This window comes from Engraulis encrasicolus, chromosome 22, assembly GCF_034702125.1.
Source record: "Engraulis encrasicolus isolate BLACKSEA-1 chromosome 22, IST_EnEncr_1.0, whole genome shotgun sequence".
NCBI lineage: Eukaryota > Metazoa > Chordata > Actinopteri > Clupeiformes > Engraulidae > Engraulis > Engraulis encrasicolus.
This window is the reverse complement of record NC_085878.1, coordinates 2,344,410-2,370,758: the sequence shown is the minus strand read 5'-3', so window position 1 is coordinate 2,370,758 and position 26,349 is coordinate 2,344,410. Positions and strand designations below refer to the sequence as shown.

Here is a 26,349-nt window from a genome sequence, read left to right as displayed (position 1 = left end):
GGTGGAGGGAAAGAGAGAGGAGGAGGGAGGGAGGGGAGAAAGAGAGGGAGAGAGAGAGAGAGAGAGAGCAGGACAGACAGAGGTGCGGGCAGGAGGAGAGAGAGAGAGAGGTGGAGGGAAAAAGAGAGGAGGAGGGAGGGAGGGGAGAGAGAGAGGGAGAGAGAGAGAGAGAGAGCAGGACAGACAGAGGTGCGGGCAGAGCTGGAGGGAGAGAGAGAGAGGGAGAGAAAGCCCAGGACAGAGTGAGAGAGAGGTAGAGCAGGAGGTAGGGAAAGAGGGAGAGAGTGGGAAGGAGGGGAAGGCATAGACAGAGAGATGAAAAGGCAGTGGCGTAGCGTGAGAGAGGGGTGTGTGTGAAAGAGAGAGTATGTCAAAGAGACAGAGTGAGGTGTAGGGAAGGGAGCGAGAGAGAAGGAGACGGACAGTGCAACAAAAAAAAAACAAGACCTTGAAAGATCAAGACAATCAAAGACGTGTGTGCGTGAGGAAGAGAGTTAAAAGGCGTGTGTGTGAGAGTGTTAAAGACAGTAGATAGAGTAAAAGAAAGAGGTGTGTGTGTGTGTGTGAGAGAGAGAGAGAGAGAGAGAGAGAGAGAGAGAGAGAGAGAGAGCAAAAGAGAATGAAAGTGTATGTGTGTGTGTATGAGAGACAGAGAAAGAGAAAGAAAGAGAGAATCAATTAAAGGGTGTGTATGAGAGAGAGAGAGAATGAAAGGGTGTGTGTGTGTTTGAGAGAGAGACAGAGAGAGAGACAGAGAGTGTGAGAGACAGACAGAGAGAGAGAGAGAGAGAGAGAGAGAGAGAGAGAGAGAGAGAGAGAGCATGAGAGTGGGCTGGTTGCTCTCCGCCAGGCCCCTACTGGTCATGAGAGGGAGCGATACATGTGAGGAGGGGCTGATGCCTCTCTGGTATGCAACTAAAAATGCAGTGTTGGATTTGCATGCAGTCTCAGCCACAGAGGAATTGTTTGCACTCCTCTTTCTTTCGAAGGTCGGCGCTTCAAGCACCCTATTCCTGGAAATTGTGTCATTATGGACATTAACCACTTTTTTGTTTTGGTCCCCCCCACCTCCCATGTGTCAAACGGGAGCGATGTATTTTACATCACCATGTATGTTATTATGCTACACCTCACTACATCAAAGACTCATGTAAATGCGGTTGCTCATTAAAGAAATAATCTGTTTTTTTTTTTAAGATCATAAATTTCACTTGGCGGGCAACGATTGAAGTCGAAAGAAACAGATGACATTACAAGGTAGAAAGGGGGTAATCTTTGTCAAAGGTCGTTCATTCTTTCACTTTGTCTTTTCACTTCTCTCTCCTTTTTCTTTCTTTCTTTCCACTGTCTTTGTGGTGGAGCACTGCAATTTACCATTTTACGCACCTGGCCCCTTTCTGAACCCCACACTTCAAAAGTTCACATGCTAGCTAATGGCTAGTTGTCAGTCACTTGCGGCGTTATTTACTTAGCGGAGCTGGGCCAGCCCATCATTTGGAAAAACATCTCTCAAACACACATATAAAATAAGGATAAATATAGAGGGGAAAAATACTGGAAGGCCGCGTGTCTTAAAATATTATGACCAAGATTCATTGCTTCAAGCACCCAAATCCCCCCCCCCCCCCCCCCCTTTTTTTTTCAGGGACAGTGTTTTAAAAAATCTTTCGTGCACAGTGCACACATCAAAAGTCGGAGCTCTGAGCAATGACTGTTTTATTTTTCCTGGCCAAGAATCTTACAGCCTGCTAAGCTAATTTTAAGTTGTGTGTATAAACGCCTGATGGATTGAATGTCTGTGCTGCAGCAGGAGATGCATGTTTATTGGGTAGGAGTTATAGTTATTGTAAAAATGTGTAGGGTTGTCCCTGTCATAACTTTTATATTTGGGGTGAATACACTTAAACCTATAAGTATATTACATTTTTAACTTATAATAGACACCTGGTTGAGGCATAGTTTAGAATATGTAATAGTCGTGTAAATTATTTGCTCTACAAAGTGCAATAGATTTCAGTCGTTTGCACTTTTTCAGCTCATCGGTTGGTGCTTTTTGGAGTGATTGCTCAGACTGTAGATCTGTTGAGTCTTGTTATTAATTTTCTTGCAAGCCAATTCCTATGTGAATGTAATGTATGTATATTTCTAATGTAATGCATTTTCCAGTCCATCAATGCAATGCAATGTCATGGTGGCATTATCTTTCCAACTCAGAAATTATTGATAGACAGTTTCATACTCATCACCCACACTGTCCTCTGCATGTGTCCTTGCCATGCTCAACCAATCACTGCCTCTAAGAGTGCGTGATGGCTCTCTCTCTCTCTCTCTCTCTCTCTCTCTCTCTCTCTCTCTCTCTCTCTCTCTCTCTCTCTCTCTCTCTCTCTCTCTCTCTCTCACTCTCTCTCCCTCTCTCTCTCTCTCTCTCTCTCTCTCTCTCTCTCTCTCTCTCTCTCTCTCTCTCTCTGCTGCGCCAGATGGCAACCGTCATACAGGTTGTTTGAATTTATTGTTTAAATTGTTGCATGCTGCACGCAAGATGAAAGAGAGCTTAGAGAAGAGGCCCCTGTACCACTGAGGTTTACAGTAGAGGTACAGAGAGAGAGAGAGATGGAGAAGAGAGAAAGAGAGAGAAAGAGCAAGAGAGAGAGAGAGAGCGAGAGAGAGAGAGAGAGATAGACAGCCCTAGGCATACAGCCGTGCCTGCGTGACTGTCCCGCCATCATACCCCCATTACAAACCTACCCAGGCCCCCATGCCACATCCATACCCCTAGGGATGCACCGATACCGATACTGGTATCGGTATCGGCTGCCGATACTGCTCATTATACTCGTACTCGTACTCGTCAAGCACTTGCCGATACCAGGAATGATACTGGCAGTATCATACTGCTATTAAACAAAACAATGCAAAATCTTGTCACGTTCTATGAACATGAAAGCAGCATGGGAAAAAAAGTGCCACCTTATACATTTACTAACATTTAAATCTACATGGAAATGGACAATACAGATATCACAGGTGGAAAAAAACAAGGCCATGCATTTATTTTCATTGTATTTTGGTGGTAAAAGGTATCAGTATCGGTACTCGGTATCGGCAAGTACACACATTAATGTACTCGTACTTGTATCGTTTTTAAAAAAAAGTGGTATCGGTGCATCCATACCCCCATCACCATCCCACCCCGGCCCCCATAACACGTCCATACACCCATATCCCCCCTTCTACCCCCCCCCTCCTCTTTTCTGTTAAATTAAATACTAAGGAGAGGGGGGTTGAGCCAGACTCGCCTGCACGTTTCGCAGTCACGGCTAGCCTGTAAAAGGCTCACGCTCACCTTTTTTACCCCTTTAATGGACTACCAGCGCTCTGCCTTGAGTCCGTAACACTGGCGGACGTACACACACACACACACACACACATAAACACACACACACACACACACACACACACACACACACACACACACACACAACACACACACACACACACACACACACACACACACACACACACACACACACACACACACACACACACACACACACACACACATATACACACACACACGTACACACGCACACACACACACACACACACACACACACACACACACACACACACACACACATACATACACGCACACACGCACACACATACACACACAGCACACACAGAGCCCTGATGATTGCAATGTGACACGCAAACACGAAAAGTGTGTTGGAGAGAGAGCCAAGGCCAATTCCAGCAACATTTCCTTGCGGTTTCTGCGCCTATTACCCCAAATTTGGGGGTTTACTGATGTGCTCTGTTTTGAAGGCTGGTGTTTTTACAGGCAAAAATACTTTAGAGCAAGAGAACAACAGCAGGATGGTATACATGCTGTGTGTATATATATGGATAATCCAGTGCAAGCAGACTTCTCTTTTGTTGAGGATTTTTTCCCCCGCTTTACAATGTAATGTCATTGTAAGCAGCATTTGCCAGTGCCAACAAGGATTGAAATATTTTGTAATTCTGCAGAGGGCACTTTTGCGAATGCTGCGCATCCTCTTCGGATGATCGAACGTAATTGCATGGCTGCTCCTTTCAATAGTCTGTCCTGTCGAGTGACTGAGAGTGGGGCAAAGAAAGACTGTAAGTGGCTCCACTTGACAGGGGCCATGTGTGCACTTGAGCCCTTTGTCTGACTCAGAGCGTGCGTTCTGTCTGTTTGTAGTACTGTAGCACATTTTTACCATCATGTGAGACTTGTAACAGTAGACAATATTTAGGCAACTGTAAGCTTAAGGGTCGGCCAATGTAATTTCTTAATTCAAAGGCAAAACAATAACTTTGTCGGAATGCATTTGTCTAATAAGTTGGGCAAACTCGTCCATGTGTTGAGTTTGTCGAGTCTCAGGGATTGAAGTGAAATAAGTGTCCCACTTGAGAGAGGGCAGGCCTGGTGTGCACTTGAGGGAGCTTCCTTAGCGTGTGTCTGTGTATGACTAAGAGGCCTAGAGAGTCAAACGTACAGGCAGACAGTGCTTTCATGTGTTTTATGCCGTACCCTTATAGACGTAAAGATAATTTGAGAAATGTAATAATCTTTATAAACGGCAATGAATGTTTTTTTTTATTTATAGGTACATTAATAACTCAATAACTGAAATTTGTTTATGTAATAACTCTATGACATGACCATCCATGGCCATTTAAGATTGAAGCAAAAACAAAGTTCCCAGTTGACAGAGGCCATGTGCTTTCTGTAGCAGTTCGCCATCTTGCCATCTGTCAGCTTGTTTATGGTGGCACGCTTGTCCCCAATCAGAGGTGCAGCCAGCCAAGACTGCTCTTGTGCCTATGCTACAGCATGGCCTAAGACAGTGGTTCTTAACCTGGGGTGCAGGCACCCCCTCGGGCTGCGGCAGAGATTTCAGGGGGTGCACAGAATTTTTGTTTGTGTTGAGGTTGTGACCAAAATCCTATAGCGAACATTGCAATTAGACCCAATGAAAACCTGATTTTAACATGTTTTGGTCTCCATGTAAAGTCATTAAGGTATTGATTAATGTCTTCATTGTAATGAATCACTTAAACCATTTTTTAATGTGTATACACGGGTAGAAGTTTGGGTTGGGTGTGCGTGGCTTGTGTTGGGCACAGGTTAGGGGGTGCGTTAAGAAAAAAAGGTTAAGAACCACTGGCCTAAGAGACACCTAGTTACCTACACTGCCCTACAAAGGCAAAGTGCAGTAACTATAGGCCTACGCCAACATTGAAACTGAGAAAAAGGCCTTCAAACCCAAGTTATTAGGTTGGACATTGTACGTAGTTACTCCAAATTTGACAGCAATAACTGTAAAACTCTGCCACTTGCCACTTGCCACTGCATACATCAGATTTTAATCAATGAATGACCCTGTTCATGTTCAGCCCCATTTAGCTAATTTGTCTGAATAATACCCTACTCTGAGGAGTGTGCGTGTGCGCGTGCGTGTGCGCGTGCGTGTGTGTTGTGTGTGTGCGTGTGTGTGTGGGTGTGGGTGTGTGTGGGTGTGTGTGGGTGTGTGTGTGTGTTGTCCGTGTGTGTGTGTGTGTGTGTTGTGCGTGTGCGTGTGTGTTGTGCTTGTCCGTGTGTGTGTGTGTGTGTGTGTGTGTGTGTGTGTGTGTGTGTGTGTGTTGTGTGTGTGCGTGTGTGTGTGTTGTGCATGTGCATGTGCGTGTGTTTGTGTTGAAGTGTTTAATGAAAATGACAGAAAGTGTGGCGGGTTGCGTGATGATGCAAGGTCAAGGGTTGCCAGATGAGTATGATGATTTCCAGCCCAAAAAAATCTAAACCCGCCTATAAGCACAAAATCCCGCCCAATTCTATTGATTTTCTATGGCAAAAATTGGGCGGGTTTTTCCTGCTAAATGCCATTTTTATCCGCACACGGCCATCCTAAGCAGCCCAATTGGGCGGGAAACAGCCCAATCTGGTAACACTGGTCCTGGGGTCACACTGGGCAAACCCACAGGAATGAAAAATAGATAAATAAAGTGAAGGGTTTCTTGTTGATTGCTCTGTATATTGTCAGCTGTAGTTTTCCTATACATTACAAGTTGGTTGGCAACATTTAAACAATTGTTTTATGCTCAATCAGTCCATTTTAAAGCACTGTTTGTAGAGAGCTAGTTCCACTTAAAAAAAAAAATGTGTCTACTAGGCAAGCTTGTTATAGCCCCTTTTTTCGCTGATGTTGCTGACATTCACTCCGATATGCTTTGTTTACAAGTCAACATATCCACAGAAGCCATTATTCCTGTTGTCTACAGTAGTATGTTCTCAGTGGGCATGGCCCTTTGATGTATATGTTGTACATACAAGACCTCCAACCTCCGCAAACACTTGTTTACACTGTCTTGTATTGATATTTCTGAACTTCTGCCTTGCTCAGTGGGTTGTGCTTAAGGTCAGGCTATTCTTGGGTGGTGGATTTAGTTGCTCTGTGACTGTTTGGGTTAAGCTTTTGCTTTCTAAATTCCATAATAATTGGTGATCCCTGGGGATGCTGTGAACATACGTCTGTTCTATATATAGCTCTAACACACGTCTAGATTAAGCATCTCAGGTTTTGTCTCTGCCAAAGAGCCGATTTCTCTGTTTTTTTGTTTGTTTTTTTGGGGGGGTAAAACTACAAAAACAACTGCCATAACTTGTAACAAATTGTAATTGTTCATGATCATTCGTCAAATAAATAAAGTCTGCAAGCAAGTGTTCAGAAGGCAAAACATTGCAGGGAGAGGGTGAGATTCAGTTTACTTTAAGTCATTAATTTCAGTTTAACTTGCAATACTGCGTTATGAAGCACACACATGGTGAAAGATGCAGCCTTTTCGCAACTGCGCTTGAAATACAAACAACAGTAAAAAATGTCCTACGCCAGTGCTTCTCGTAATGAGCAATGGCTCCTGTAGGTATGTCAACAGTAGAAAGCTCATTACATAACCCAACATAACAAAAATATGCAAAAACATGTATTTATTTCTACACTATATCGTCTTGTAGACAGCACTCCCAATTTCCCCTGCTCTCAGTCTGCACAGTCAGTTGTCATCAGCTTTGTCTTCGCAAACCACACTATTCAAGGAATTCATGTGTACTCACCATGTGAAACAGCAGCAGCAGCAGCAGCAACAGCTGAACTCTTTCAGGTTTCCTCTGCAGCCCCAAGGAGCAGCAGTCCCCCTCCAGCACTATGTAGCAGCAGTGGAGTGGACTAGACTGGACAGGGCTGTGTGTGTGTGTGTGTGTCAGGGCGGCGTGTTGCCCAGCCCTTTCCTTTTTGCGTCGATCAGATGGACGGCCGGACGAAGAGACGGCCGGCCGGACGGACGGACAGACGTGCGACTGCTGCTGCTGCTGCTGCTGCTTCCTGGGGGGACAGTCGGCGGCGGCAGGAGGGTGAAAGCTGCTGCTGTGGCCTTTGAAGTGTCGTCGTTCCCCACCCTGTACGCCTCCCTGGCTGGCTGTTGGTCTGTTGGCCCGTTTGACTCACTCGGAAGTCCCTCTCTTACAGTACAAAAGTGTGTGTTGTTGATGCAATAAAAGGTGACAGATTGTAACAGCTCGTTTGCGGGAGAAGGGAAAGAGAAAGAGAGAGAGTGTGCGTGTGTGTGTGTGAGAGAGAGAGAGAGAGAGATAGAGAGAGAGAGAGAGAGAGAGAGAGAGAGAGAGAGAGAGAGAAAGAGAGGAGGTGTGAAGAGCTGGGCTGAGGGATGGGATGGGGCCTCTGCCTGGACTCCTCGGCACATCTGTCCACAGCCCCTCTCCCAGGATATATGCCTCCCTTGGGACAGCACTCCACACGTTCCTCACTGTGTGGGTCTGTGTGCGCGCGTGTGTATGAGTGTGTGTGTCTGCGTGTGTGTGTGTGGGGAGGGGGTGGGGGTCGGGGTGTCTGTATGTGTGTGTGTGTGTGTGTGTGTGTGTGTCTGTGTGTGTGTGTGTGATCTGTGTGTTGTGTGTGTCTGTGTGTCTCTGTGTGTGTGTATGATCTCTGTGTGTGTGTGTGTGTGTGTGTGTGTGTGTGTGTGTGTGTGTGTGTGTGCGTGTGTGTGCGTGCGAGTGTGTGATCTGTGTGTGTGTGTGTGTGTGTGTGTATGTGCCACATGCAGCCAGGCTCAGTGAGGTTTTGATTTTTGCATGTGCTTGCTATTTTTCAGGGACACAACTTTTTATGTGACGTGTGAGGGTTTTATTGGAGTCGGTAGCATAAAAACAGATCGTTTCACTGACCTCCTCACCCCCAGCCCCACCCCCAACTTCCCATCACCCACCTAACCGCCTCCCCTCCTCCCCAACAAGAACAAAAGGCATTATTAAGGGGTAGGGATGGCGAAAATTGAAAAAAACTCTTAACCGGCTACTGAGACTCATTAACCGGTGGTTAACCGGTTAACCGGTTTTCTTAAATTATACAACGTTCGCGTGCCTGATATGCACAGCACTGTTTTTTTTGCCTTTTTTTTGCTGTGAAGACAGGACCTGCCATGTCCAGCCACTGTTGTCAGATGGAAAATGCTGAATTATCGTACTAAAACCTCAAAATTATCGTTTTTTGGGGGCTTTTTGGGAGGATATTATCATTATAATAATTATTATTATTACAACCTGTTAACCGGTGGCAGAAAATTTTAACCGGTTAAAGTTGATCCGGTCGACTATCGGTTAACCGGTTAACATCCCTATTAAGGGACCTCTGTCTTAATAAGCCAGTGCTGTGCTGGCATATATTGGGGACAAGGGTGCGGACAGCTTTTGCCAGGCCTGGGACACAGTCATTTGAATGGGCCCACCATCCAATACCTACAATGTAATGAGGACCCAATTCTGGGGCCCCCTCTCTCCCTGGACCCAGGACAACTGACCCCTTTGTCCCCTTCTGTCGGCTTCCCTGATTGTGGATGTCCGTCGTCTTGTGGTCTTGACATGTTATTGGCCTCCATTATTGCCCCTCGTACACAGCGCAACGCAACCCATCACTCAGCACGCAGCTCGTTGCAGCATGAGGAGAAGCTGATGGGGCATAAATAAAATGTGAAATGTGAACCGCTGCAGCGCATCGGGCGTTTAGAACGCAGCCTGCTTTCTGTCAGCGGTGCGTAGAGACTGACTGCCACTGCCTGCTTCAGCACTGATATGTTTAAAATAGCTGATGTAAAGAATCATGACTTTTAAGGTTCTGCCGAATACTAAATTCACTGCTTAAGATTTGGCCGGATCGGAAATCCAGTCAACAAAGCCAAATCTGCCCAAATTCAAAACTGAATCTTGATGCACCATCATCTTCACCATTTTAGTTTTTTTTTTTTTTTTTACTGCACTGTCTACTTTCATATCTTTTATACCCAAGGTGTGCATCAACCATTTTCCTGGTAACATTCAGTATAATTTAGTAGTATAATTCAGTATAACATTTGAAATAGGCTATTGCTGACAAACCGTACAGACAGACAGACACACAGACAGATCTTCACATTCTTTCTTAGCTGCTTTTCTGTTAATTTCCGAGCTGTCCATCAACCATTTGGCCAGTACTGGAGGTGATTAGCCCAGTGACAGCGAGTACAAATGTTGTGTGCTGCCTGTGTGCTGATGCGATGGGGCGGAGCTATAGGGAGGGCGAGCAGGGCACTTGCCCCTGGGCCCAGGGCCCTTCCGTGTTGGTGGTGAGGACCCTATTGTGAGCTTGGCAAGCTGTGTAGGGGGCCCTATAAGTGTCTTGCCCTGGGCCTTGTGGGCAATTTTTCCGCCACTGATGGGGGGTTGGTCAGTGGAAGCGAATGTGGCAACTAACAGGGCTGTAATAGGTGCAAAGATGGTCTAAAGAGGAGCTAAAATACTCTGCGGTGCGGTGCAGTGTGGTGCGGTGCGCCAGCCGCGGGCGGACACAAGCTGCGGATCCAGATCTCTTTAAGAATGCGAGCGGGCCCGTGAGTCAGCCGTCCGGCCGGCCCCAGCATAAATAGATCCAAGGTAATTCGTCAGGCAGCTGTTCAGGATCATTGTCTTAGCCTGCCTGGCCGAAAATCAAATGTGGGCTCTAGTCAGAAAAGCAGCTTCTTCTCTGTGTAAACATGTAGTGCTTTAGGGGCATTAAGTGTGAAAGACATCTCAAAATATCCAAGTGCTAATTCAGGCTTGCTGTGCTGTGCTGTGCTGTGCTGTGCTGTGCTGTGCTGTGCTGTGTGTGTGTGTGTGTGTGTGTGTGTGTGTGTGTGTGTGTGTGTGTGTGTGTGTGTGTGTGTGTGTGTGTGTGTGTGTGTGTGCGCGCGTGTGCTGGTGTGTGTGTGTGTGTGTGTGTTCGTGCGCTCGGGTGTGTGTATTTGTGTGTGTGTGCATGTGTCTGTGTCTGTGTGTGATTGTGCGCAGTGCGTAGTATTCTACAATGTGTGTGTGATGTGCTGCTGGACAAACATCACTGTCTTGTGTATTTAAAAAGGTCATTTTTGCCTCTTCTCTCACTCTCTTCACAAACTCGGTACAAACTCTCTCTCTCTCTGTGTCTCTCTCTCTCTCTCTCTCTCTCTCTCTCTCTCTCTCTGTGTCTCTCTCTCTCTCTCTCTCTCTCTCTCTTCTCTCTCTCTCTCTCTTGGTACAAAATATTTGAGCCACTCAAAAGGACAAATCAGTCCAAAAACGTCCTTCCTCTTGATCTGACAGAGTGATAGCAATAACATACCAAATACCTACCAGTGATGTATTGTGGTTGTTTCTGTCTTTTTCCTCTCTGCCTTCCCCACAAATGGACATATTGGCCGGGTACTTATATTCCTGTCCTGTTTATCTCCGGCTTTTTAAAATAATCACATTACTCATGCTGCCATCAAAAGACCAATAACAGAAGTTGCTTTGTGCACTCCAAAACTCCAACAAAGAAAATGAAATGGTTTTACTTTATGGCACTCTAAATTGCCAAATAGAATAGAATAGAATAGACTAGACTAGAATAGAATCATAGATATAGAGAATACAATAGAGTGTCTTTGTTTTCATTATCAATAATAATGAGATGACAAGCTGCAATATATACTGTGTAACATAATGTATTAAAAAACACTACTGCATATCTCTACTGACGTCTACACATAAGCTACTTTACAATAAAACTACAAAAAAACGTCATCGATAAATAGACACATGGCATTGCTGCCTGTCGCACCTCCTCCGGTGCCCATGGGTCAGCGAGAGAAAATAAGACTTGTGACACAAACATCTTTATTGTATCAATTAATAGGCGAACATAGGAAATACACATTCATAAGCTACTTGATGCATACACAGGAGGTGCCTTTCTCAACCACCTTCGCAGGTAGCTGTAGCCCTACGCCAGAAGCAGATGTCATCAGGTGGTGTCCAGCCTTCTCTGGGTGTTTCGGCCCTGAATCACAACTCCCGCTCCAGCTGGTGGGCCCGCAGTGAGGGGCCAGTCTCACTGCCCATCTGCTCCTGACGTAATGCTTTGCTCCTCTCTCTTACACCAATAATACATATGTTCCATACTTTGATAAGCATAGAAAATAAATAACTAAATAAAAGGACGAAATAAAAATATATGATTTGGTTGGGTACCACACAACAAAATTGTATATGAATAAGTGGCAGTTATTCTTTCCCTTCAAGCAGAGCATGACATCATGTTGGGGACTGGAAACACAAGATTCTGTTGCCTGTCTGCTGAAGGGGAGTCCCCAATGTGACATCATCACTAAATTCTGTTTAAAAAAAATTCAATGGTATACATATCTTGAGTGCTCTAACTCAGTGTTTCTCAAAGTGGGGCGCAAGCCCCCCTGGTGGGGGCGCGGAGGCATTGCAGGGGGGGCCTGTGACATCTGATTTTGGGGGGTTTTCCCCCAAGGAAATTATTTCCTGTCTCTCCAATAAGCAAAACATGTTAAGCCCTCACCAACATTATATTACAAATTGTCATAAATTTAATAGCAGAGGAAATGAACACACGTCCCTCTTTTTTAAAATCTCACCAGTCGCCTTTCCAGCGCAGCGATTGTAAAATCAGTCTGCGCAAGTATTGCTGTTGCTTGGGGGGGCTCTGAAGTATTCAGACCATCCGAAGGGGGGAATGATGGGAAAAGTTTGAGAACCATTGCTCTAACTAATCATCAGTGGTGATTAACCTGCACGACCACCTTTCATTTTTATAGACTTCCATGCAGACATGAGGGAGCAGATGTCATCTCTCCTGAGGCCGACGCAGACGCCCACGTCTTCAGTGGACAGGAGGAGCTGTGGGGAAGTCAGCTTGGGCGCCATCCGAAGGCACCAAGAGGTGAGCTGTGCTGTGCTGTAGAGCAGCAGTCTACAACTGTTGTTGTCTTGCATACCCTTTAAAGGTGCGCTGTGTAATAGATTTTTTTAGTAGTAGAAGTGACATCGCAGCGACAACTCAACATTTTTTACGTACATCAAAGGAATACCATGATAAATAGTAAAGGGACTGCATTTATACCATCGAATATACTATGTGATGGTACTCCTCAAAGGGTTAAGGCACTGTGTGTGTGCGTAGTCACTGTCCTCCAACCACTTTATGCGTTTCCATCCTCTGAGACAAAACTACGTATGTCCTGGAACTTTGAATTCCTGTCTCCTTGGTTTGTGGCGTCACTATGGTCTGCACTGAATTTGGAGATAAAGTATTAGGAACTAATCAAAAACTAATTAGTGCTGTTTGTTTGAGCTATACTGTGAATGTCAGCCTGATGTTCAGAGATAAACATCTGTTTTAGTGGTTACATAGCTCTTTTATTATCCCCCAATGCCATGAAAAAGAGTTTTGTTTCATTAAGATTCTTAAGATTCATATGATTTTTTAACCATGTATGCAGCCTGAAGGAATTGAAATACTAAGTAAGGAACTGTAAACTGTCTGGCGTAAACATCTGTCTCCAGTTGAGCAAAAAATTATGGCTTTGAGTTTATTGGCTTGGGCCGTTGTATAGATAATTAGCATCGTAGATGACCACCGCCTCACTACGAGCTTTCATACCGCAGCTGTGTTTTGTGATGTTTTATGCCACGTGTGTTCTGTGTTATTATTTTTATTGTTATGTTTTTGTCAAATAACATTTAATATTGTTGGTACCACCCTAACAACACCCAAAAAAGCACAATTGGAGATAACTGATACATTTCAATGAATAATTAGAGACATTACATCATTATTGGGACGTCATGTTCCGTACATGTTCAATTCAACACTTAGAGAGGAGGACTAAATAATGTTAATTTGAACTAACACTGCACAATTTACTATGAACCATTCACATTAACCCTGAGCCTTAATTGAATTGCCAATGTAATTACTAATATTTCTGTACATTTACATTTCATATTTCAAGTGAAACTGCATTACATTAAAAGTATGTCAGGGTCCGGATAAGACGGCCTCAAGGGTTGAGTGTTTTTCTGTGTAAGTGACATCATAGATGAGCTGTCATTACTGTTACTGTTATTATTATTACTTTGTTTCTGTCATTGTTTATTTCCCACTACATTGGGACCAGGCCTCATTTTGATTGAGAGTGATTAACATCAATTAATTGATTGTTTAACATCCTGTAATTATCATCATGAAGAGCTTTGTATTGTTACTTTCTGACTGTGGGAATACATATACTGATGCAACTGGACACATCCTCAGTGATGTTCCTGAAATCATTGGGTGTTTCGGGTCTTTCAACGTCATACACTTCTTCCAGGCAACCCAGCCGGGGGTGATCAGGCCCCAGCTTGTGTCCAGATGGCATGCTAGCTACCACGACTCCATGGATCTCCTCTCTTGAGCCACAGCCATCTTGAGGCCCTCTCTGCCGCTTCGGTGGTATTGCGGATGGCTCTCCTCTTTTGCAGTCCAACGATGCCTAAATGGCCCAATGCACTGGACAAGGATCGGGCAGCAAAGCCTCTGCATCCTACCTCGATTGGTAGGCACTTCGCCCTCCATTCCCCCACTCATTGACCAGCCCCGCGTACTTGGAGAGCTTCCTCTCAAAAGCTTCTTCCAGGCAGTCTTCCCACAGGACTGTAAGTTCCAGCATTACAACCTGCTTGGTGGCCTCTGATACAAGGACGATATCAGAGCGGAGGGTGGTGACTGCAATGTTGCTGAGGAATTTCAGCTGTTTCTCAAGGTCCACCAGCAGCTGCCAGTCTTTTGCTGAGGTCAGTATTCCTGTTGGTACCTTGTTTGCTGGGGCAACCTGCTCCCCAGCCTTGACAAAGGTGATGGTGTTCTTCGGGGTACGTTGCTGCTTTGCCCATACCAGTTCTGTGCTAATAGCTTCAGCTATAGTCTGCCTCCAGTGGTAACGCCCTTCTCCTAGTGCTGTTGTACAGTAACTAAGAACGCGTTCCAAGGTGCCTCTTTTGGAACATAATGGGCAGGCTGGTGACTCTGTTAAACCCCATGCTTGCAGATTTCACGGACTGGGCAACGCATCGTGCACTGCCTGGACAAGGAATTTGATGCGGTGGGGCTCAGCTCTCCAGATCTCATTCCAGGTTACTTTCCGCTCCAGCGCATTCTCCCATCTTGTCCAGGCCCCGCGCTGTCTCATGCCGACGGCCCTACAGGATCGCATCTCCTCCACATCGGCCCTCACCTCCTCTTGGATCAGGCACCGCCTCTCTTTCCCCCTGGTGTTCATTTTCGGAGTTGGAAAGGATCCTAGACCCGCTCTGCCTCGTGTCACCACTCCCACCAAAGCCCTGTGGCGCAGCCTAGCTTCAGCGGTCTGTACGGCCTCTTCTGCCTTCCACTTCCTGTCTGTCCTCACTTGGATGTCAGCATTGGCCACCTTTGGATCACTGGAGTCCCTGTACAGCACCACCTCTCTAACCCTTGCTACCTTGAACTCCTCCTCCGAGGATTTAAAGAGCAGCTGCAGCTTGTTGTTGCTTGTTGTTGCTGCTCAGACTTTTAGGTAACCCCAGCCACCTACGCAGGTGGTTGCTGACTTTTATTTCCAAGGTCTCTACTGTGGAAACTGGGATGGCATACACAAGGAGAGGCCACAGGATCCTGGGGAGGATGCCGTGCTGGTACACCCAGGCTTTGAACTTTCCAGGTAGCCCAGATTTGTCCACTGGCTTTCAGCCAGCCATCCAACTCAGCACAGGTGGTCTGGATAGATGTTGCATCCTTGAGAGAGCTGTCAAACACCTTGCCCAAGCTCTTGACTGGCTTCTCTGTGATAGTTGGGATGGCTGTGCCTGAGATGTTAAACCAGAACTTGTCCTCCACCTTTCCTTTCCTCAGCACCATTGGTCTGGATTTGGCTTGAAACTCATTCGGGCTCACTCCGTCATCTTCTCCAGACCCTTCAGAATCCACCGGCATCCTGGGACTGATTCTGTGGTGACTGTAAGGTCATCCATGAATGTCCTGGTGGGTGGCTGACGTTGTCCAGAGCTCATAAGATGTCCTCTGCATTCTGGCTCCGCAGACTTGGTGAGCACATTCATGGCCAAGGAGAATAGCACCACAGAGATGGTACACCCTGTGATGATGCCTATGTCTACCTTGTGCCAGCTTGATGGAGTTGCTCCTGAGGGGACCCTCATCCTGAAGTTGTTGTAGTAGTCAATGATGAGGTCTCTACACTTGCTGGGGACATGATGTTTCACCAAAGTGAGCTGGACAAGCTTGTGGGGGATGGAGCCGAATGCGTTGGCCAGGTCAAGCCAAAGCACTGACAGGTTACCCCTGTTTTCTCTGGCCTCTCGGATAAGCTGTTTTACCACACCAGTGTGCTCCGCACAGCACGGCATGCCTGAAAGGCCACCTCTCTGGACTGACATGTCGATATAGGTGTTCCTTGCCAGGTAGCTGCTCAGCTTATTTGAGATGGCGCTGAAGAAGATTTTGGACTCGATGCAAAGGAGAGAGATGATGCGGAACTGGTCGAGCTGGGGTGGAGCCTTCCTGCTTCGGAATCCAGACCCCTTCTGCCGTCCGCCATTGTTCTGGGATCTTCCCCTTCCTCCAGAACACATGCAAGATTTTCCACAGCCGCAGTAGCAGTTTGGGACAGTGCTTGTACACCTTGTACGAAGTGCCACTTGGTCCTGGAGTGGAGCCTGCTCTAGCTTTATGGACAACCTCCTTGATTTCCATCAGCTTCAGTTCCACCATGTCAAACTGCACCTCTGGCTCGGGTGGATCAATGAAAAGGTCACAATCACCCAGCTCCTGCTCTCTTCTCGGATCACTGAACATCTGAGCGGCTGGTCAATGTCTTCCTTTGAAGAGGACAGTCTACCGCTGCGCTTTTGGCCTAGCAGGTCTTTCGTGAATTTGAAGGGGTTCGTGATGAAGGCCGCTCTTTTACGGGCTCTCTCACGTCGCCTCTTCCGATGCCACTCTGCCCGGCGAAGAGTCCTTATCCTCTTCTGGTGCATGGATATTAGTTGGGCTATACCAACGCGTTCCTCATCTCCTGCCTCCTTGTATAGAGACTTCAGAGCTATCATCTCCTTCCTTATGAGGTGGACCCTCTCTGCTCTGTGGTTCCTTGTGTAGGACGTTCCTGAGCTCTTCCTCTCCTCTTCACCAAACCTCTCAGCTGTCAACCTGACAATGATCGTTGTCATGGCTTGCAGCTTGCGTTCTGCCTCTCCCTTTGCCACGGGGGGCAATCGCTATTCCGACATGCCGCTATTCCGACATGCCGCTATTCCGACACTTTTTAGGGGTTAGGGTTAGGGTTAGGGTTAGGGTTAAGGTTAGGGATGTCGGAATAGCGGCATGTAGGAATAGCGGCGGACGGTGGAAAACGTGACGGTATTCCGACAATAGACATTAACGTCGGAATAGCGACATGTAACCCTTTGACAGACACTAGAATCTGGTCCACGTCATCGTCAAACTGCTTCCACAGTGTAGTCATGGTGGATGCCGGCCACTTTATCCGCCTCCGTTCCGACTGGTTGCTTGAGAACTGCGGCACCAACACTTGGAAGTTCCAAGCACTGTGGGGTGACTCCGGGCAGGGCCCCTCCTGCGACTCACTGTGCGTTGTGTTGCTGCCGTTCCCCGCAAACACTTCATCTTAGCTTGGTGGATTTTGAGACCTCACACGTTCTTACATACCTTCCCACATGTACACTGTGCGCTCATAGTCGTTAGTCCATTGCCTAGGTCTGTTGCCGTTGAATCCGTCAGGTTGGGGTGCTCATTCTCCCCCCCTCTTGGGTATTTCTCCATTAAGTTCATCGTAGCTTCATCGTAGCTGTTATCATTATGTCCCACTACATTGGAGCCGGGCATTAGTTTGACTTGAGTGTTACTCTCGGTAATCAACACCATCAATGAGCTGTCATTAATATTGCTACTGTGTTAAAGCTGCCGTCTGTAAGTTTTCCTGTCGACATAGAATACATAAAGCCTCGATTCTGTGATTTTGGAAGCTGTACATGAATGATCAGAACACCCAAAGTTGAAAAACGATAAATCTGCAGTCGCTAAATGCATGTAAATCCCAGTTTTAGCCAAAAAATAAAGAAGTATTCAACTTCCTGTCCTGTCCTTTGTTCTTTATTTCCGACATAGGCCGTTTCTCAATGTCTAGTGAGCGTCCTCCGAAGTGTATCAGCCTTCGTAATCACGCCCAGTGATTGGATACCCTTTGGTGAACTCCGCGGAGTATCCTATCATTGGGCGTGACTAATTAGGCTGACACACTTCCAAGGCTCATACACTTGACATTGGGAAATAGTGATAGTCTCGCTACATTGGGCCTGGCTGCCCTCAGTTTGGCTTGAGTGTCTGTCTAGGTAATAAACTTCATAGAAGAACTATATATTAATGTTACTTTGTCAGTGTTATTTTTTATTTTACACAGTCACTCAACATTGGGCCTGGTCCTCAGTTTGGCTTGAGTGTTTGTCTAGGTAATTAACATCATAAAGGGGCTGTGTATTGCTATTTCTTTGCTACTGACTGCTATTCTTTATTCCCCATATAGTCGCAAAACATCGGGCCTGGGCCTGAGTTTGGCTTCAGTGTTTGTCTAGGTAATCAATGTTATGTCTTTGTTACTGCTATTCTTTATTCCCCCGTATAGTCGCACTACATTGGGCCCGGGCCTCAGTTTGACCACATCTACTTCATGCCGTGGGGCCAGAGCCCGCTTGTGGCACGCTATCTCCAGATCCACGCCATCCCCTCCGTCGCCGGCGCCAGCTCACGCAAGGTCAAGCGCACAGAAATTGCCACAGTGCCATATCCTTTTACTCGTCCTGCTTCTCCTCTTCCTCCTCTTCCTCCTCTTCCTCCTCTTCCTCCTCTTCCTCCTCTTCCTCCTCTTCTGTTTCCCTCTGTTTCTGTTTTGGGATTGCCAGACGGATATCTATCTGCAAATTGCACAAACAGGTCTGTTTGTTTGCCTGTGTGCCTGTGCGTGTGTGTGTGTGTGTGCACGCGTGTGTGTGTGTGCGTGCGTCTGGCAGTGGGGAAATGGGGGCATATCTATCATTCAAAATGAATTTACCATCAACAGTCTCCTCCTTCGCTACATGAAAAATGTTTGTCTCGCGAAATGATGTAATGCACGCCGAGGAGACCTTTTCCACTGATTTCATCAGGATTATACGGAGTCATAAATTACCATTTACAAGGAAGACTAATGACTTTTGGAATTGGAGTTTGTCCCCTTTGCTTGCAACCTTTCCTGTAATGTGTAATTGTCTGCGCAGATGTTCGTGGTTTATCTGATATAGCTTAGCAAAGTACTCTTCCTCTGTAGGCCTCTTCCCTGTGGAACTCTTTACTGTTATCATTGCGACAGTCGTCTCTCTCTCTTTTCTCTCTCTCTTCTCTTTCTCTCTCTCTCTCGCTCTCTCTCTGTCTCTTTCTCTCTCTCTCTCGTGTTTCTCTCTGTCTCTCTTGAAATCAAAATGTTTCCAGATGATGGTATCCCCCTTCTCCTCGGAGGAGGCCCCTGCCTGCAGCAGATGTTTTACAGGTTGTTATGCAGCTAATATGTAGAGTCTCTCAGTAACACGCTAATAAAGCATACAGGGACATGTTGCCGTTTTCCACAATATAGTCCCCCCACTTCAAGGGCTACAGGGATTATGAACAGCGGGGACTCAAAAATAATTTGCCGTTGATTGCGCTACACAAAGCACATTAGGCGCATGAAATGGCCTATATATATCGGCCCTCGTGGGCTAAATGGTGCAAGTCATGATTCTGGCACGAGATGAGTTTTTTTTTGTTTTTTTTAAGACTCATAATGTAGCTTCTGCGCTGTGGCTCTCACTCTCTGAGGTCTTCACAAGTTGCTAATAGTTTTATAGTTTCTAGGCCTGCATGGCATGCTGTGCTGCGCAGATCCTCGTCTTCAGAAAGTAGTGGCTCGTGGTAGACAGCTGTGGCCTTTGGCCTAAGGGGGCTTGCACACTCGACGCGAGCAATGCGAGCTAACACGCGTTATTGCGCGTTGTTTCACCGCATAACCACGTGCTCCACAGTGACGCAAGTATTTCCTCCAATGGCAGGGCATGCAACGTGCGTTTAGTATCAACAATTGAGAGAGCGTGATTTGCATCCATGCATAATGCTGGCCGAAGTGTAGCAATGTGTAGCCTTACAGGTATGTATGCGTTAGGATGCAGCCACTAATGTAAGGCCACTAATGGTTAGAGAATTTGTCTGTGGATCAGAGGGTTGCAGGTTCGAATCCCACCCTGTCCAATAGGAAGAATGTGTGTCCCTACACCTTCATCCATGGGCTAGTGTTCTTGAACAAGGCACCTTACCCCACAGTGTAACGGTAACGCTTTAGAATAAGGTTCTTCTAATAAGCGTTTATAGTCACTAGTAAGCAGGTAGTAATACCCTTACAAGTGCCCAATAACATGCTTATTAACTTTGTTAACATGCTTATTAACGTTGTTAACATCTGATGAGTAACTTTATTTGAGTAAAAGCATGAAAATCGGTACACATGGCAGCCATCTTGAAAATGTATTTTTTTCGCGACGCCTCCATATCTAGTATTAGTCAACATATCAAGATGTGTACTGATGTAAATAATAAGACAAAACAAATAAACCACTATAAACACATAATGAGCAGCTTATAAGATGTTAACAAAGTTAATAAGCATGTTATTGGGCACTTGTAAGGGTATTACTACCTGCTTACTAGTGACTATAAACGCTTATTAGAAGAACCTTATTCTAAAGCGTTACCAGTGTAACCAATGCTCTGTAACTACCATAAGTCACTTTGGCCAGCTAAATGTAATGCAATGTGATTACATTGGTAACACTTTAGAATAGTGGATGCAAAAAAGCATTATAAAGACTTAATAAATAATTAACTATTGATGAACAAAACATTAACAAACGTTTGTAAATGACTAGGAAATGTAAACGAATGCTTGTAAATGACTAGGAAATGCTATGTTAATGTTTTATATTTATCAAACATTTACAAGTTGCTTGTAAATGAATAAAATACTCTGTTATAAGGTGTGTAAAATCTTGCAGATATCATTTGTAGATATTTTATAAAGCATTAATAAAGCTTAGTTAATAATAAAAACATTTGTTAATATTTTATTCATCATTAGTTAATTATTTACTGAGTCTTTACTAAGGAACATTATTATAAAGTGTTACCATTACATTACATTACTACATTACATTACATTACATTACAACATTACATTATTACAATGTGATTTCACCAATCGGCTGAGGTATGTGTTTTTTGATGAGTCGTTAAGATCAGCTGTTGTCAGCCCAGCCGTGGATCAATCGCCGGGGCACTCGACTGCTCCACCGGCGAAATGGGGTTCGATTCCGGCCCAAGATCATTTGCAGAACCCTCCCCGTCTCTCACTCCCTGCTAATTTCCTGTCTCTCTACAACTGTTCTGTCACAATAAAGGCATAAAAAGCCCCCAAAATATATATTTTTTAAAAAGGTAAGCTGTTGTTGGGAGAATATTATTGAAGTGTTTTAGCAACATGTCTTATTTCTTAAGCTTAAAGGGGTATGCCACTATTTTGGGGCTTAATGCAGTTAAAATCGTTGGCTGGGGTTTATAAAGGAGGTAAAGTGTCTTATTTTTCATGTTAAGCGTTGTCTTGCTTTAAGACAAGTTAAAAGAGGGAATATGTCGCTAAGCTAGTGAAAGTCAATGGATCCGTGTAGCATTGTAGGATTTTAACTGTATTAAGCCCCAAAATAGTGGCATACCCCTTTAAGGAATAAGATGTTTTGTTTCAGTGTACATCTGCCATAGTAGAAAAAAACCTCCTTGACTACCTGATGGCACTCCATCGAAACCTACGTACCAGGAGGTGTTGCATGAGACTCAGGGAAAGATCGATAAGATGCGCCAGAACTACAAGCAGTAAGACCTTTTGTTTTTTGGGGTTTTTTTCTGTCTCATTTCTATTTTATGTTGTCACTTGCGGTCAAGTGAAAAGAAATCCCGCACACTGTCCATTCCACCAACAAATAAAGAAAGTAATATAAATAAAGTTACCCTTTACCTGAAGAAGGTCGGATGACCGAAACGTTGCATTAAAGTTTGTTGGTGGAATGGACAGTGTGCGGGATTTCTTTTCACTTGACTGACAACCCCGCTGGGATAACATCCTACGCACCTGCCCAACTACAGAGGTGTGCAAAAGCGTCTTTATTGAACTGATGTTGTCACTTGCATCATTATTACCTAGGGCAGAGAGATGTTAAACCTTATCTGGTGGTCCTGCCGTTGCCTAATGGTAGGGCACTGGGTTACTACGCAGGCGACCCGGGTCGTTTGCCGATCCTTCCACGTCTCTCTCTCCCCACTCATTTCCTGTCTCTCCTCCACTATTCTGTCAAAAATAAAGGCAAAAAGCCCCTAAAAATCAATAAATAAACCTTTTCTGTCTCCTGACAGGTTCATTCAGACGTCTGATTGGGAAGTGTCGCTGTTGCACCGAACAAAGCTGAAGAACATAGCTGAACTGCGGGGGTATGCAATGGTTACAGTAGTGACAAATATGGCTGACCTGACTGCATAGGACAAAAGGTTTTCATCACATTGGCTACGTTTACATTAGATATTTAATTCCGAATTAACCCACTTTAATTCTGAATAAAGCTTAATTCCACTTTGAAAAACATCATGTTAACACAATTTGGAATTCAATGAAAGATCAAAGTTAACTTGAAGTTAATTCTGAACTATCAAAGATCAAAGTTAATTATGAATTATTAATTTCGGAATTAATAACGTCACGTAAACATAGCCATTGAAAACAGCTAATGAACTGCACCAATTACTGTGATTACATCTGCTGTAAACACAGCCGGTGATTTTTCTCTTTTGTTTTCGTCCTGTTTGGTAGGCTGCGGAAACAGCTGATGGGCAGTCGTGCTGAAACCAAAATCTTTAGTGAGGGCATTGTGAGCAGATGGGTGAGTGTCAATGTTGCAATTTTGATTCAAATTTGTTTATCTTGGTGGTCTCATTAGACCACACGACATGTTTCCAGTGATCCATATCCTTGGTCTCTTCATCTCTCTTGAGACCAAGATAAACACATTTGCTTTAGATGGTGTCAAGCATGTGTGGTGGTAAACAAGTGAGTTTTACTTGGTTTGGGGATGTATGAATACCGTCAACATTGGAAATATGAGTTACACTTAAAGAAGCATGCATGTTGATGTGCACTGTGACTACTGAAGCAGATTATCATACTCTCCATAGGATTTAATTCAAATTTCACACCCATATTTTTTGCAAGGTACAGACTCAAAATGTAAAAGTTCAATGTAAAGAAACGCACACCGATTACCTCTTTTTAATCCCTTTTCATTTCAGACGTTTAGGACCAACATGGCCCCTTCTCAGACACTCTCTACAGGATTTTAGCCTGGGGTTGCTCACTTTAGTTACATCTTGTTAAATGTTAATGGCTGTATCTTGATTTTTTTTTTGAGTGAACAGCAAATTTAAGTGGTTAAATGTTGTCCTATGAAAAGATATACTTACAGATCTGCAAAAATGTGAGGGGTGTACTCACTTATGTGACATACTGTAAAGAGTGTTTGATTGATTGATTGATTGATTGATTGATTGATTGATTGATCGATTGATCGATCGATCGATCTCTGCTTTGTGATCAGGCGTACAATGCAGAGATGGCAAAGCAGAAGCGAAGGCTGCAGTCCAGCCTGAAAAAGGAGGGTGATTCTTCAGACAAGAACAGGAATGCGGAGGAGGGCGGGAACGCCCACGAGGGTCCCAAACTCCAAGAGAATCCCAGTGAGCACAATAAGGAACAGCATCATGCCTGACTCTGAGTGACTGACTGGTACACAGCGTACATTCATTTGCCACACAGCACTGCCAAGGCTTCAGGGCCCTTACTCAGTGAAAAAAATAAAACACACACACAAAAAAAATCATTGTGCGTGAGAGAAAAGAATGCAAAATTGAAAGGCCCCTCCAAGTGTCATGACATTTTTTGAAATTTCGATAATGCAATGTTATTTTTATTATTATGAATGTGGTGAATTCTATGAGGTTAAATCTACAAGGATAATTATTATTATTTAATGTGGACATTTTTCAAGGTTTACTTGTTTGCATGTATTCCAAAAAAAGAGAAACAAAACCAAACGAAAAAACCCAACCAAAAAAAAAAACACAAAACAAACAAAAACGAAACAAAATATCCGTTGGCTAACAAAGTCATGCCGCATATTTTGCCTCATTGCTTCAGTGTGTGTGCTGCGTGCAAGAGCTGTGGGCTGGCAGAATGGGCTACCTGTCAGAGAGATATCAGGGAAGCGGGCATTTTATGACACAAGTTTACAGTGACAGGCCCATATGCTGTCTAACAGGAAGTCTTAAATGTGGGGCCTTTTCTGCAGTAAGATCACTTCCTTCTGTAGTAGCAGAACCTCATGTGTCCTATCTCTTTTTCACTCTCTCTCTCTCTCTCTCTCTCTCTCTCTCTCTCTCTCTCTCTCTCTCTCTCCTCCCTCTCTCCCTGTTCTGTTTCTCCTTCGCCCTTCTTTCCCCTTCCTACATCCATCTCTCTCTCCCCTCCCTTGCTTACTCTTGACCTCCCTCCCTCATCATCTTTCTCTCTCTCTCTCTCTCTCTCTCTCTCTCTCTCTCTCTCTCTCTCTCTCTCTCTCTCTCTCTCTCTCTCTCTCTCTTACTGCCTCCCTTCCTCTTTCTCTCTCGCTCTCTAAGAACCCTGACCTTTTTCCCCCCCTTTGACATTGGTTGACATTATGTAAGGAATGAGTGTGTGAAACGCTCGACCGTAAATCTGTACATTTGTAGTGATGACCGCAAACAGTGATTGACGGGGGTCGTGCCCCTTCTTCGATTTACTGTCTTAAGGGGAGACCTTTCTTTTGTAGTGAATGTAGCTTTCTAGACACGTTCAAATTTATTTCACACAACTGGCAATGAAATGACCAAATAATGCACAGTTCCCAGGAACTTTGATGTTTGTAAGTTGCGAAGAGAAGATACATTATCTTTTCATGCTTTCAAACAGACCCGTTATTAAATGTCCTCTTTAGTTACTCTGTTCTCTCTAAAGGTCTCAAAGGATAGGGGAGGACCAAGGGTGGACTGTACATGTGATGAAAAAAACTCCCAGTTTGTCTGACTACCCCATCATATAATTTGTGATTCATAGAAAGAAAGAGGTACCGCCATGACGTTTTTAAGACAACTGATGTGCGTCATTGTTAGCTGATTTAACGGCAGTGTTTTACTGGAAACTAACAATTAAGTGAAAATTGTTATGACATTAAAAAAATATAGTTAACGCTGCCACAAATTAGTTATCCTTGCTAAATAACACTTATTATTTAAAGGCTGACATTTCGTGACATTCAGATTAGATAAGCAATAGTGCTGTGATTTTAATAATATTTATTCTGACCCCATATATCTTGTAAAAGCAACATCCTGTGCGTCAATATCGAGATATGACTTATTAAATCACACTCTACACGGTGTTTGAAATGTTAAAACAAAGATTATCTCATGGTGAATCAGGCTTTGGACTTCCTCGGCTTATGCGCAAGCAATGTCGTCGTTTTCCCCCAGCAAGCTCAACAAACGGGGATGGATTGTTTTATAATTATCGGGGTCGAGAGAACGGAAGCTGTTTTTGGGGGGAGTTTGTTGAATTTACCACATGGCCCCCACCTGATGCTGTCCACGGAGCCAACGGCTCTGTTTCCTGTCCATCGTCTTATTTATTTAGCTAAAGACGCGCCGCATTATCTGCACTCTTTTTTTCACCCAACATTAGTCTTGTACTGTATACCTGTACATAAGAAGGGAAGGGGTCTGCGTCTGCTTTGCGTGACTCTATTTGAAAAGCAGTTCACACACGCACACACACACACACACACACACACACACACACACACACACACACACACACACACACACACACACACACACACACAAATAATTTGCTTTTTGTTTAACATTTTGTTTCCATTAAGTAATTAAGGCTAAAACTGCCCTAGATATTGTAATGTATAACAACAGCATATTTAAAAATGTTTTGGTGACTTTGTCCTATTTGGCAAAATACTCCGATAAAAAAAAAATGATTTCCATCACACATGAGATTTTCAAAAAATATCTTTGTTGCCATTTCTCAACTTTCGTTTGCTTTCAATTGTGCAGGCCTTTATAGCGGAGATTGTTGATATTTTGATGAGATTGAGAGGATGGTGTGTGTTTATGTGTGCATGTTTTGAGTGTGTGAGTCATGCCTGTGAGAATGCATGTGTTTGTGTCTGTGCAAGTCAATGCTCACGTGCAGGGGAGCTGACAGATGGGGACAGTGGGGTCAGTTGTCCCGGGCCCAGGGAGAGAACTGGGGCCCAGACCTGGGTCCTCATTACATTGTATGTACTGGATGGGGGGACCGTTTAGATGGCTTCGACCCTGGCCCATTTAGATGACTTCTTTCTTTGGCCGTCCAAAGCTGTCAGCGGTGGGTCTACTCACGTGGGTCTGTGTGGCTGTGTGTTTGTAAGACAGAGAACAACAGAGAGACAGATGAATGTCTTTTGTGTGTGTGAATGTCATGTGTGTGACCATGTATTGTCTGTGTGTGTGTGTGTGTGTGTGTGTGTGTGTGTGTGTGTGTGTGTGTGTGTGTGTGTGTGTGTGTGTGTGTGTGTGTGTGTGTGTGTGTGCGCGTGCGTGCGCACATGCGTGTATGTGTGCGTCACGTGCATGCGTGCACATTGAGTTGCACTTGTGTATGAAATTCGTTATACAAATAATG

At 44.7% G+C, this 26,349-nt stretch overlaps 1 protein-coding gene across 1 annotated transcript in view; it reads left to right on the top strand.

Annotated features, from left to right (window-relative positions):
• LOC134438730 (protein FAM227B-like) overlaps positions 1-23,548 on the top strand; it is a 55,024-nt gene extending 31,476 nt beyond the window's left edge. Inside the window, exons 10-15 of the mRNA XM_063188365.1 lie at positions 12,199-12,323; positions 18,121-18,278; positions 21,348-21,425; positions 21,963-22,037; positions 22,414-22,483; positions 23,195-23,548. Of these exons, the coding sequence (XP_063044435.1) occupies positions 12,199-12,323; positions 18,121-18,278; positions 21,348-21,425; positions 21,963-22,037; positions 22,414-22,483; positions 23,195-23,365 (677 nt within the window). The 3' untranslated portion in view covers positions 23,366-23,548. The remainder of the gene's footprint in view (positions 1-12,198; positions 12,324-18,120; positions 18,279-21,347; positions 21,426-21,962; positions 22,038-22,413; positions 22,484-23,194) is intronic.
• Positions 23,549-26,349: the final 2,801 nt, after the last annotated feature.